Consider the following 15,337-nt stretch of genomic DNA (forward strand, 5'->3'; position numbering starts at 1 on the left):
CCGATTTGTACTTTTCTTTAAAATGTCATGAAAAAGTGACATCACATTGTCAGTAAAAAGATTCGCTGCTTAACCTGTCAAAGACTTATCTGGGTGTGTTTCTACAAAATTTTGCTGGTTTTCCCACATTAACATCTCTGTTGAAATCTCTTCTGCATTCTCTTGATGCTGTATGTTATTCAGCTCTAATACCATTGCCTTTTCATAAGTTTTGTGCTCATAAACCAATTAGAATTTGTATGCTTGTAAACCAATATACTTGTACTGTATTCAAAATTGAAAGGTTTAAAATCTGCTAAGGAATGGTACAGGTAAGGGACAGATACAATGCCCTAGAGACATTATACATATGATCAGTGCCCTAATCCCTCTACACCCAACCTAGGGCCAGGCAATGGCTGCTGATGACTCAACGGGTAGACCTATAGGCTCCCTCAAAACCCCCACCCTTAGCTCACAAGGTTGCAAATACAAGAAACTATTAAGCTTGAGCAGGACTTGAATCCCAGTGTGGGGATCACCAGGCAGGGACGTTTCCAATAGGCCACATTTTCACAAGTTATCAGTGATAAATAAGCAACCGCAGGCTTTTATCCATTTCAATCATAAGTGAGTGATGATATTTTGGGGGTGAAGTGATAAAAATAACTGCTATTACTAACGGTAACTTTAGGTACGATGACTTTACAACTACAGTAGTTGTTCCTATAAGAATACAAACCACCCTTTTTTCAATATGAGCATGACTTTAGCGAAGCTGGAACAATCGTTGAAATTTAATGAGGTAAAGTGAATACAGGCAAATTGGTATACGAGAATATAAATTTAAATCGGTTTACGAGCAAAAAATTTCCCATCCGTATGTGTATTTTTTTGTGAACAAGTACAGTACTAACAAGAATGGCATGCGGGGTAGCCTGGAAAGCTTGGGTCATGGCCCTGACCCTGAGGGGATGAAGTATGGAGTTGTGATACATGTATTGTCCACTCCACCACAAAAGAGAGGTGGTGTTGTAAGGAGCCCTCTCCGTAAGGCAATGACTGGCATTCCTGGATATTGTATGACTTCTTAGAAGAAACATCAGAATCAGAAGTGGAAGTAGAAGAGGAAGGGGAACTCAATTACCTCTTCTACTTACCAACCCTCACCTCAGGCACTGTATGAGTGACCATTAATAATGAAGTTCCCCAATGGGGAAAATTACATGGGTTGCTCAAAGGGGAATCACAGCATTGTGGACCACTGTCATAAGGGATGCGGTAAGCACAGTCACTGGGACTTGAAACACAAGACACAGGAGATGGGGTCACAAGCTTAAAGCGAGAAGGGGCTACAGGTCTTGGAACCACGGACATAGGGGTCAGGGTGACAGCAAGCAGGGTGACAATGATAACCTAGGCCACGGGGCCAACTTACATTCAACTATGATAGAGGCACTAACTTGTGCCAGAGCCTTCCTTTTCAATGGCCCTGAAACACTTACAGAGGACTGAGTCTTAATAGTTCTTTTGGTCTTAGGGACAGCGGCACTTGGATCACTAACACTAGTTTCACTGGCACTGCACCCATACCTGAAATCATAAGTATCCCCATGGGAGACACTGGCACTGGGGACACCATGGACAAGGTAGCCTAAGCTCTAAAAGACATAAGAGGGCCTACCAGCTAGACCTTAAGTCAAACTTGTCGTCAGTAACCTGCACTGCAATAGGAGAAAGGCTTTCAACCTCAGTTGGGGTGCTGTGATCACTGGGGAAACTCCACACGCCACCAAAAGTGATGCATATCCAAAAACTCCTTGCTCCTACTGCATACTCCCCAGGGACAATTGCACAGAAGGTACAACAGCATGAGCACTTGATGAGGTTAAAAAAGAAGTGAAAGACTTCCTTGGTATTGTGTTAGGTATTGCTAAGACTGCCCCTAGAGAAGGCTTGGGTCTATTCAACTCCTTCATAGCCCCTGCACAGGAGGACACAATCTGCACTTGCCCTTGGGGATGATTGCAAACAATCATGCCCCCAGCAAATAGCACAGAGAGAGCATGAATCTACAGCTGGTTTAGTCATAAACAAGTTGCACTCGTCATCCTTTCCCCGCCAAGTACAAATTTCTTGCTCATTCACATCCATCATCAACAGAAAATCAGCATTAATTTTTTGGAAAATAAAAGACAATGATGAAAGACTTTGGATAGGTTACAACAGCACATATGTAGACAAAAGAAGTCTTTGACAGGTGGGTGGGCAGGACAACTTGCACACCACATGTTGTTAAGTACCTCGTTAAGAAATTTAACAGCCATTCTAGCTCTGCTAAATAAATTCCCTATTTTCAGATACAAACAGTTTTTATATGCGTAGAAACAAATGTAGTTAAAAAATCACAATATGGTGAAACACAGAAAAGATTGATAAAATTGCTCATCATTCTGCCCCTCTTTCATAATTTCTTTCTAAAAACTTCAAGAAATTTTTTTCAATGCTTGAAGACCAATGAATGCTGATAAAAGAGACTGATGCTGGTATAATTTTCTTCGTAATAGACACAACCGCTCGAAAATAAAAAGGAAAAAATTCAAAGTGACCATAAATAAGAATACTAACATCCACTACAATTATACGGCAACACAAAAAATTCTAACATAAAATTACCAATACAGTACTGAAAAGTATTTGTTCATGAAAGCAGATGAAAAGCGGTAAAAATGGCCAGTAAACTACTTTTAAAGTGATGAAGTCAGAAACATAAGCTGAAGGCACAACAGAACTTACTTTATTGCTAGGAGTTAAACACCTAGTGAAAGCTAGTAGCAAGAAAGCAAACGACTAAACAATCATTATAGCTTAAATAACTCAAAGCCACACAAGTCAAGATAGGGTAAAATGATTCAGCTATTGTACAATTAAAAATCTATGTTTTGAACATAACATATACGGTACAATATTTACCTCATGATACGTCTTGATAAAATCAATATCCCTTAAACTCTGATAGATACAGTATATTGTATAGTTACAAAACAACTCACATATTTCATCTTATTTAGAGAAACAAAGTTTCCTTGACAATATGGCCATCCAGTAAGAATATACAGTATATTGTATTTCCATACCATGAGTGCCTGTGAATATTCTGTATTATACAAAAAATATTTTTTTTGTAACCGCTAGTTTTGTTACATACAAATTCCTCAATCATATATGGCCATATTCGTGCTCTTCAAAAATTGCCAAATACTGTAATCTCCGATCTAACAGACAGAAGATCAATAGTATGCTAGTGTCATACAAACCCTCCTACACCCATCATTTACATCCACAACTTTTTGTGTCAATCAAGGCACTGTCAAAATTGGCAAGTAATGATGGCTCAGTGTAAAAAATGTAAATTTCTAAACAATGACATCAGCACTAAGAACATGAAGGGGAATAAAAAAAAAAAATGAGACAGAGTAGGGTAGCTGAGAATTACAAGAAACCTAGAGTGAAAAAATGTCCCTGTACAGTAGTCTGGAATTGATGGTGGAAGATTTGAAGAGGGTATGGAACTCCTTGCACGAGTGATCAGTTTGCCTCATAAAATTAATCTTGCCTTGACAAATTCAGTTTGTTTATTAAAAACCACATAAAAATGCTGGAAGTTTGGAATTGAAGCTTACTACATACATATCCACTATTAGGAAGCCTACATGTTCACTTGATTATTTCCCAAAGCTAGAATGAAAGAGAGATCTTGTACACCTTGCATCAGCTGGTACTGTACTAACAAACAGGTGTTGACATTCAGGCCTACGATGTCACATCCCATTCCATAGGACTGACCTGAGGGTGGACAAGACTGCTTAAAGCTCCTTATAAGTATTGGTAACTCAGACTAGTAATAGAAATCCATGGCATTTAGTTAGATCTGGCTCAAGGCTGAGAGATAGCCAATCACTACAGGGAATGAGAGGTGCTTGTCTCGACAGTGTGTGACAAAGGAGATTGGGGAAAGTAGGCTAGAAAATTTTCTTTAACGAGAGGTTGGGAAGCTGGTGACTCTGATGGTGGTTTCATCTAAATAAGAATATCAGGAGCAGGAGGAACAAGTAAAGAATCAACAGTATTCTTGCTATTCACTGCAGTGGAAGAAATGAAAAGGAAAAAGGGGGTTAGTGAAAATAACAGCTTATCTACATATCGACCATTTGTCTAATCCTCAGTTAGCTGTAATACTTTAGTTATAAAAATCTTTACCATATGCAAAATGCAACAAAAATGAGGATACTGAGAAATCATACAATTAACACTAATATCACAAATTATAAAGGCAACCCAAAAGATAATAGCTCATATAAAGCAGTACCATGTCAAGTTGGCAATTCAAGAGACAATTCTGATTAGTGAATAGTACCTGCTAAATGAAGAAGTGCACCCCTTTGACTGATAAAGTGGAAAACAAATTGTAACATGGTAATACAGTGATCCCTTTTGGAAAAAAAATCCCGAAGTAGAATCAAACAACTTGAACAACGTTCCCAGTTTACAAAAAGCAAGGAAATGATTGAGATACACTGTATGTAATCTTCCAGCAAGCACTGTATGGCGAAAGTATCTTCTATCTTTCAGACTAGACCAGTGACCCCGGTTACATTTGCAACAAGAATACAATAGAGGCTTATACTTCACAATCCATTCACTTGATAGGCAATACAGTATAGTGAACAGAATGCTTTACATATCAAGATCATTTATGGGAAAATTTTTTTGGTCATTATTACACCTTGATGTATACTTTTGTGCCAAAGTACAATACTGTATTATCACTGATCATGGGTAAATTATACTGTATCCTTAGCCAAACAAATATATGAAAATGAAAAAATAACTTTAATAATGTATGAAGGAAACTTACCTAAGTTTGAGGGTCACTGAGCTTGCTGAGAATGGAGAATAGTCTAATCCAAGGGAAGCTGGGAAACTTTTCATCATTGCTATGAGCTCCTTGTCATTTCAAGCATTTGGAGTTCAGCCGGTGCATATTTTTTTATCTTCTAAAAATTGAAAATTAGTTTGTAATATTCGATTAAGTTATTCAAAGCTTATTTTCCTTCATTATGTAATGCTTGAGAGAGAGAGAGAGAGAGAGAGAGAGAGAGAGAGAGAGAGAGAGAGAGAGAGAGAGAGAGAGAGAGAGAGAGAGAGAGAGAGAGAGAGAGAGTGTGTGTGTGTGTGTGTGTCTGTATGTGTGTGTGTCTGTCCCCTTATATTTTCCTTTCCTATTTGTTTACAATATACTTATGAATGAGTCCCTCTCATAAAGCTTGCAAATAACATGTAAATTTGCTTTACAATCCAAAAATTGAAATTATACTCTTACAGGTGTTCTCAAAATATTTTCTTTTTTCATGCTGTTAACCTTGGATACTACAATAATATGCATGGTTTCCAACAAATTATTTTGAAGTGCAGTACAAGTACTACTTCTTGGAAAGTAAAAGAAAAAGATCAAAGCCTTTGGATAAGTTGAAACAGACCATCCGTAGACAAAAGTGAAGAGCTAAAAGTTAATTGATTCACAAGCTCTTCTTTTTAAATATGTTATTCATGGAAAACTGGGTATTGTAGAATATACGTCATACTAATGCAATCAGAAATACAGTAATGTTATCATTATCAATACTAATACAATGCAACTGCCTGTTTTGCATTGCTTAGTGCATTACAGGTAGCTGTACCACTCTATGAATATTAAGATAAAATAAATAGTATTTTGATAGTCCAGAAAATTTTTTTATATATGTACTTTTCTATGCAGTGGAAGCATAACCACTAACAAAGAAAATGGAAGTTCTGTGGGAAACCAAAATTTCAATTCCTGGGCAAGGTGAGTTGGGAAAATCTTTCATAAATGAGGAAATGGCAGGGCCAATTGACTGAAATCTCAAAGATAGAGGTTTGGACATAAAATAACAGATGAGAAACAGTTGGATATAAGATACTGACACCTCAAAAAAAATTAACCGTTACTATATAGGCCTAATGTACACGCACTACCTATAAGACAAAAAAATTAAAAAAATTTTGTGCCACTATAGAAAAGACCTTAGTTAACCTTATTGTATACTACAAATCTGCAAAAATGGGTGACAATAATGAAGAACAACCCTGGGCATGCCATGCAAGTTGACTTAAAGGAGACCAACGTTGTGTACATCTACATTGGGATTAAGGCTTAAGGAAATATGTCTTTCCAAAAGATTATCTTGCCATGTGCAACATAGTGCAATAAAAGTGCACTGCCTCCGAGCACATAACTTCAGTATCACAAGGGAGGATATTGTGAAGAAAGTCAACATCATCGGCTGTACTTATGAAAGTAAGCACCTTAGGATATTAGAAGCCCTATTCACAAAACAAGAAAGAACTGACCTCGACATCTAGCAAGAAGCGACCTTATTGCCGACCATAATTAAAGTAACCTTGACCTTTATCTCAAGAACATGACAGCTCTGGAGGCCAAAATAGTGTATATCACGAACAAGAATCTAATCTACTAATCCTTCTCAGTAGGCATATCCGCCAGAGGCAACTGCCTTCCAGGCATTCCCCTCTCTTCCCTTAGTGATCAATAACCAATGAGAACCTGACGTCGAAACAGGAAATCATAAAGCTCCTGAGAAGGCCATCTCTCCAGTTACTGTTGGAAATGAGCAGAATACTTTCTCCCTGCTTGAAATAGGTTGAGTTGAAGGATCTTTACCTAATCATAAGGACTTTTGAAATGTGTGTAAATACTAAGATAGAGTGAAAGTGTTACTCTGTACTTGCAACTACGGTGAAAATTACCCATGATAAAGACCTTTGTAGAATATTATTACAGTGTTCAATATCTATACTTTACTGTATATAATTATACTGGTATATTCCTAATTAAAGAGGAAAAACAACAAATATGATCTCCACTACCTTTCTCATGAAATATGTCCATTTCACAGTTACTGGCTGAATCCAGAACTGTAGAGAAAAAGATAAGAACTATAGAAAAAGTTCTTTACAAGAATAATGTCACTGAGGTAACAATTACCTTTAATAAACCAGTTTGAAAGAGGGTCTCCTCCCGAAATATATATAAAAAAACAGTAACAAATATCTGTAAACAATTTGTCACCTAAATTATATATTACAAAAGTTATTTATAACATTGCATACCTAATTCAGTGGTGAGATAGTAAACAACAAAGATATGTTTCTTTCCTTCTATCACATCTACCGAGTACCGTAACCCAAAATACAATGTGTGTCAATATCCCGATACTGTACATTATCTTTTTTGACCACCAAACAATTGAAATGCAAGAGGCAAAGGATAAAAAATATACCTAACCTTCATATTTCCACTACCATACACTAGCCAAGGTAGCAGTTATGCTTCTAAACAATGAGAGTCACAACTGCTCTCTCCTACTGATGCTTCAATTTTTGGCTTACGTTGTAAGCTGCAAGTTGAACATGAATATAAGGATAGAATATCTTTTTGAAAACACCATGAAATGAATATATATTACATGTGTCAACTGTATATAAAACCACACATTAGGAAAAGCTGACATGAAAATTTTTAATTTGATGATACAGATATATGATAATCAACAATGACTTTTTATCAAAATGATAGAGCTGCACTTTTAGTTGTACATCTGATCTTCTAACTTTTAACAAATATAATAATATACAGGCAAAATAAAAGAAAGTCATAAAATAAAAATCATTTACTACACTTTTTTTTGTATAAGGATAGCTCCAAGTGAATGGTTATGACTTGAAGTAATTAGCTTTGTGTGTTTCAAGAGGGTAAGGACACAGTTGGTGGGTCACAATTCAAAATCACACACATCACTACTTCATTAACTCTAATTACTCACGCCCCATTCTGAAGCAAGCTCTGACAACTGCAGACTCATGTACTTCACCTTAAAACATTAGGTGCTTACATAAATGTATTACCTCAATGATATTAGAGAGTTAATCCCTCAATAGCTACTATGAACACTTGCACAACCAGCTTAAAATAAATTCACTGCAAGACCCAAGGAAACAGACACCTGACATCTATAGAGACTTCCATATGCACATAGACACAGTGACACTTGTTGGTGTTTACAGTGATGAACTTCCTTTAAATGAAGAATGAATAGCTGGGCAGCCATGAGCTATAAAACCTTTCCTCTCAAAGACACTATGTTATAAAGATTCCTCTGCCAAACAACATATAATGCACTGCTATCAGTCATTACAATTCCAGAATTTTTAACACTGACACATTCTTGTTATCAACCTTTTTATTAGCACAAAGAAACTTAGTCTGACAACCAAATGGCAATAACTAGTCTTTTGACCAACTCAGAAAAAGAAGGTTAGGAAGAAAGAGAGAGCTTTGTATATTGTTTCATAAAATAGTAGTTCCCTTAAATTCTATAGTAATAAAATTCTAACCTACTACCGACTGAGATCCAGTTTGAGAATTTCAATTGTGCATTTGACACTGCACACTATAACTGTATGACCAAGGGTAGGATACAAAATTAGAGATTACTACTTCTGAACCCAGCCCTACGCCTGAAAAATGCTTTACACAGGTTAACAATCAACTGATTCTTAAGGAGAAAAGGGATTTCCAAATATTACAAACACACTTACTCTATTACAGTAGCTATTACATGGCCTGCCCTTAATCCTGAAAGTAAATACATTGGCATGAACATGTAATACAAAATTGCTTAGTCTTTACAGTATCTCCTCAAATGAATACCGGTATATATTGCTTTATTTATATAACTTGGCTTGGCACTTTCTTGAAAGATTTTACTAGTCAATTAACTTTTATTAAATGTATGCTGTTGCGTATCTAAAACTATAGTAAATAATGTATAAAACTCACAAAATTCCATTTAAATCACAATAATACATAGCTAACTATACACATGGCGTGCAAATATTTATATTTTCATGTGCTACATACAATGAGCTTAGATACAAGTGTCCTTACACTACATCTGCTAAACAAAATTCGTAAAAATTCAAATATGAAACTGACAATTTATATTCCACTATTTTAGTCTACAAAGACAAAGTGTGTTTCACAAACTATGAAATAAAGGAACAAATAAAATCATAGTTATGGAAATCATGAAAATCACTTTATATTCAGTGTATCCAGATCAGCTTAAGTAACATTCCTTTCATCAACATACTTTTCAAAGGATGAGATGTATGTTTCACTGAGAATATTTTATTGCATCATCTGCAGTTATGATTGCTGTACATCAATATTCGAGAATCACTACGGATTTCAAAAACACAGTAACCTTAAATACTGGAACTGAGGGTTATGTGGAACAATATCATACAATTATGAACAATGAAAGAATCAAATTTCATTTTAGACAATCATGTTTGCAAACCCAGATGTTTGTGATTCGAAAGTTCATTATCAGAGGAGATACAGTGTGACAATATCAAGCTTTGGTAAGATATACTGTAGTATTAAAATAGCTGCACTTATTAACTTTCAAACATCTTGACAAACACCAGTAATTATGAAATCTTAGGTCTCAACAATTGTTATTAACTTTGAACAAATCTTTTTATTAGGAACAAACTTATGTCATTATGTAACACCATTCCATGTTTCTAGGATTCTTTCCCAAGCCCCCCACCCCCCAAAAGAGAGAGAGAGAGAGAGAGAGAGAGAGAGAGAGAGAGAGAGAGAGAGAGATTAGGGTTTTCTTGATCTTACTTCTACTTTCTACTGTACACCAAAGGATTAGAAAGCTGCTCTCCACCAGGAGATACCTAAACATGAGATTAAAATGGTCCTAAACCAAAAGAAAGAAAAAAAAATTGCTATTCACTTCTCAAACCCAAGAGAGAAGCACCTAGGATGAAAAATATATGTCATTTAACCTGCTGCAATGTAAAGCAAAATGGTGACATACTGTTATCATTGTTGATACTATAGCTATTCTCTGATGGCTATTACGATGAGGCACTTTGATTTATTTATCAGAAGTTGTTTGTAAAAAACACACTAACCTAACTGACCCTTATTATCGGCTAATACCACCTTCTTGCATCCCAAATTCAAGATATCTTGTTATCAAAGTGTGTTAATCAGAAGCCCTTACAATAGTAATTCATGAAAGTGCTTATCTAATGTAGTCGTAACTTATTTTTGACTAAATTTTCAAAAGCACCAAAGATTCTTATAAGTCATTATCTCTTATCTGGATTATACAAGTGCTAATTTACTTAAAGGATGGCTAAATATTTCTGAATAATGTATGCTACACCTATAAAGAACTGTAAGGCATATCAAAGGCCTGACACAGCTCCATAAACAGGATATACAGGTAGTATAACCAAAAACTCTACACCATGATAATTACCACGTCTTAAATCTCTATCAACCCACTACTGATCCACAACTAGGCTAAATCTCAAAATGGTTTGCCAACATTTAAGAAAAACTTTCCGATTTGACATAACTTAGGAAAACTTTATTTTCTTACTCTTTACATGTCTGTAAATAAACTATCAAAGTTGTCATGGTAAAAATCATAGAAAATCAAAGGTAATAAAATAAAACTATAGAAACATTGAAATTGAGTTGAAACATACCACTATAATACACACAATATCCATTAGACTAAAACCTACAAGATCAATGACATTCTCTACTAAACTCTTGAAATATTCAGTTCTAACATTAAAAAACTAAAGCGTAAAAAGTAACAATGTGGCAAACAACCAATCTTACTCGAGACCAAAGCTATCAGGTACCTTGTAATTCAATCGTGAAAACAATACTAAGTATATCAAACAATTACAAGGATATGTGTTTTACTGATATTTCTTCCATTCTCTTCCTGCCTAGTTAAATTGTATAAACACTCTTCTCTCACTTTACCATTTTTATACCACAATGACTGTATTTAGATGCACTTCTTATGATGAATGATTAACAATACAAAGAGGAGACTAGACTTCAGTAGCATGCATCATCATAGATACTTTCAATGTTAACTAAACCAAAGATAATAACAGTTTTTCTTAAGCACATTGTGATCTTACTCAACAATTCTCTCCTCACCTGGAATCAAGTTCACTACTATAATACTGTTATCAATTACAATTTCTAAAAAGCGTCATCACATTTGTAGCAACCATACTCTCAATAAAAAGTTGGTAAAAATATATAATGCTGCTGTTCAGAGATGTGCATAGACATTTAAAAGACAAGGAGAGTTCAGTGAAGTGTACAAAATATGGCTCCCTAACTCTCGAAACTTTCAATAAGGAATTCAGTGAAGTGTACAAAATATGGCTCCCTAACTCTCAAAACTTTCAATATGGAAGGGCTTCCAAGTAACCTAAAGTCAGAAGCCTTTGCACCTTCCAGAAAATAAGTCGCACAAACATTCACGTTCAAAAAGGCAACACTGAAAAGACAATCCAGTGTCGTATTAGTTATTTATATATTTATTTTCAAAATAACTGAGTTGTACTATTCTCTTCACATGAAAACTTCCTTAACCAGTCCTTAAATTCTAACCAAACCACTTCGTTATTTTCCCGCGTGTTCAAGATACCCTATGAAAATAGTTTATTACTTCTTGAACATTGACCAGCATTCTTATAGTTTAATGTTATGACAAACATACATGCACACACACAAGGTCACACCCACTATGAAAGATATTTTCCCGCATGTTCAAGAGATACCTTATGAAAATAGTTCATTATTTCTTGAACATTTAACAGCATTCTTATAGTTTAATGTTATGATAAACATGCATGCACACACAAGGTTACACCCATTATGAAAGATTTTCTTTATTTTCATAAATACTTCATGTCATGATGGCTTTATGGACACTAGTCTTCTAGAATGAATAAAAAATTGTTTGAAGTCTTGACACCAAATCTCAACAGCCTTTCACTAACAATACAGACTTCAAAGGGATCCTTATGAAATGACAGTAAAAACTAAACTAAAAATAAAATTGTTTGTAAGCACTAAAGATGTCTATTAAGAGTACTCACTACCAAATGCTCTTCATGTTCATAAATAGAGGTAAACAATGATTCCCAGCCTTACCCCTCACAATCATTGTTATCAAAAGTTGTGATGCAAACTAAAGTATCCAAACTACAGTCACTTGTGGACAAAAGCTTACTGAGTGTCCAGGTAATAAATGCATACACTATAATCTTTGCAGACATTAATCACCATGACTGGCAAGAAAAGGCACACAGTAAGCCACAAGTGGCGCTTTGTGCGTTTTAATTCTGAAAGAGCAAGAACTTGTCAGGCAAACAGTGAGGGGGTCAACTGTGTTATAGAGGTAACCATAATGGATTCATTTTTGTATGTTCAGTACAGCTCATGAAAGAATAAAAAAAAATTAAGATACAAGCCAAAATTTACAGCCACAGAGTATAATACAAACTTTACATCACTTGCTCTATATACAAAATACAGTACGCATATGTGATTCTCCTTTTAATATCAACATCAACTTCACTTACAGCTAAACATAAGAGAAATCACTCAAACTACAAAAGCACAGTATCGATATAAAATTTATATAATACAACAACAATACCAAAAATGCAGCTGTAATTATCATTTCACTGTCATACTGTAAAAAAGCAGTAATGATTTCAACCATTACAGCAATTCATAACAATAGAAATCTTTTAACATTGCAGGTAACTTGAAAAAAACTAACAACTTCACCTCTTGTGCCGCTAGGAGGAGGGAATGTAGCTACCCATTGCAATAATCATTATATTTACTCTATAACACTTTCCCACCAATCAAAAATACTATAGCGCCTGCAAGCTAGTCTCCAGTCAAGGCAGCAAAATATCCCAGCCAGAGAGAGAGAGAGCGAGAGAAGAGAAAGAGCGAGAAAGCGGGAACACAGAGGAGCTCAGGAGATGCACTATGGAGAACCTGACATGTTATACATAAACTGTAATTTCCTACAATCCTTGGAGTTATGAAGATCAAGGTGGTCGGCTCGATCCGTGGCACATTGGTGGTTGCTGGGAGACGATGAGTATTCTCGAGATACCACACACAAAAATTCGGTGTGATCATCACTTCCATAACTATACTGAGATCCAATGTTAATCAGCTGTATTGGGAGAAAAATACATTTTTAGAAGTTGAAAGAACTCAATATTCATGGTTGTGAAAAAAAATTTAACCTTTAAAACTTTTTTGCACATAAACTCATCCCTGTAATCTATCATTATTATAATTACTAAGAGAGAGACCCACTAAGAGAAGTTATCTATAAATTTTCTTCTTGTTATAGAAGTTCTATTATAATGTTAAACTTTTAATAGAGGTAGTTACTTTAGCTCATGAGAAATATTGCTTTCATCTTCTATATATCCCTGAGATATTATGAAGATGTACTGCTATCATAGGCTAAGTGTACCACATTTACAAAAATTTAACAATAAAAATGTGTAAATATTCCAAAGAAAAGATGTATATATAGACTCCCCTAAGAGGTAACTTTCTCTTAATTTAAATTGAGTGATTTTTTTTTTTAATTTATCATGATCATCATCATTATATTCACAACACCAATATATATATACATGAAAAAAAAAAAATGATAAACAGTATAGGGCTGGCTCAAAAATGCCCATCTAACATCATCTCCTCCTACAGCTACTGATGCAAAGAGTACCTCCAATGACAAGATTGTCTGATGTACAGAAACTTATATTCCATTTCAATTTTTAACATTACCAAGACCCTCAATACATATCACATTCTCTATCCCATCTAACAATATATAAACAACATTAAAAAGCTACTTGATCCAGAAAGGCAACGCTTAGCAAATGGCAACATATATTATTTTTGGTTTCATGGCTTGTACCGTAACTGTGCAGATAAAAAAAGAATCCAATTAGAGATGGAAAGAAGCCATTAAAACTAACTCTTCAAAGTAATTTGTATTTTTACTAGTTATACAAACCTGAGTCATTTAAAATACAAAATATATTTTTGATCATTGAATTCAATAATGAGGTAATTAATGACAGGATGCTTAGGTAACATCCTGCATGGGAGCCAACACAAGACCAAGAACAAAGGTGTCAATAGACTTGTGGGTAGACTCCAATAGATTAAAGGCTGTGAAGGTGGTTTGGTGTATACACATCCCAGCCAAATCCGGAGAAACAGACATTTGCTGACAAAGTTAAGGAAAAAAATCTGTTGAGAATTAAATCAACTAATACAACAACTAAAATTACAGAAAGAAAGTGCGAGGTTGAACAAGCACTTAAAGACATTCCTATACAGTACTTAACACACGGTCAACTACGAATGGAAATGTTGTTGTAAACTTTGCAAACAAAATGATCAGAGAAGAGACGGCAAACAAAATTCAGGCATTGGTGGCTGACACTGAAACGAGAAAAATTGGAAAACTAAAACCAAAAATAATGATATGCAATGTGTACAATGACGAAGATGATGAAGTAAATGCTTTGATTAAAAAAAATCGCTGCCTGGACCAAATCCAAAATATAGAAGAGAAGATAAGTGTAGTCCTGAAGAAAAATGCCTCAGGAGGACCACCCACTATGTGCTGAAATGTGATCCTGAAGTTCGGAGGGCTATTCATGATAATGAGGACAAAGTTTCGTTACGATGGGATATTTATAACATACGTAATAGATACCATGTGATCACCTGCTACCACTGTCAGAGGTATAGACATCTTGAAAAAGATAGAAAGTCTAAGAATGATGATAAAGTCTGCAGGAAATGTTCAGGAAAACATTCCACCACGGAGTGTAATACGCAAGCATCAAAGTGTTTAAACTGCACAAAGTTAAACGAACCACGTGACCAAATAGTAAATTCTAGAGACTGCAAAGCTTATGACTTGGAATTATATACAATCTGTAGGTAATAAGACTATTCAAATTCGAGAATTGATAAACAAGAAATATTCTCTCACACACTCTTCCAAATTCTGTCAGTAATCGGCCAAGCTTCTCTTCTGTGTCTGCTACCAGTACATTATCATCCGCAAACAACATCTGATTTACCTCCCATTCATGGTCATTCTTGTCTACCAGTTTTAATCCTCGTCCAAGCACTCAAGCATTCACCTCTCTCACCACTCCATCAACATACATGTTAAACAACCACGGCGACATCACACATCCCTGTCTCAGCCCCACTCTCACCGGAAACCAATCACCCACTTCATTTCCTATCCTAACACATGCTTTACTACCTTTGTAGAAACTT

At 35.3% G+C, this 15,337-nt stretch overlaps 1 protein-coding gene and 1 pseudogene across 1 annotated transcript in view; one reads left to right on the forward strand and one right to left on the reverse strand.

The window, feature by feature from the left end:
- Positions 1–15,337, forward strand: part of LOC137638753 (nephrin-like) — a 748,229-nt pseudogene that overhangs the window by 545,633 nt on the left and 187,259 nt on the right.
- Positions 7,740–15,337, reverse strand: part of LOC137638752 (BTB/POZ domain-containing protein KCTD5-like) — a 40,323-nt gene continuing 32,725 nt past the window's right edge. Inside the window, exon 4 of the mRNA XM_068371099.1 lies at positions 7,740–13,187. Within this exon, the coding sequence (XP_068227200.1) occupies positions 12,993–13,187 (195 nt within the window). The 3' untranslated portion in view covers positions 7,740–12,992. The remainder of the gene's footprint in view (positions 13,188–15,337) is intronic.

The sequence above is a fragment of the Palaemon carinicauda genome, chromosome 3 (genome assembly GCF_036898095.1).
Source record: "Palaemon carinicauda isolate YSFRI2023 chromosome 3, ASM3689809v2, whole genome shotgun sequence".
In the NCBI taxonomy this organism is placed as follows: Eukaryota; Metazoa; Arthropoda; class Malacostraca; order Decapoda; family Palaemonidae; genus Palaemon; species Palaemon carinicauda.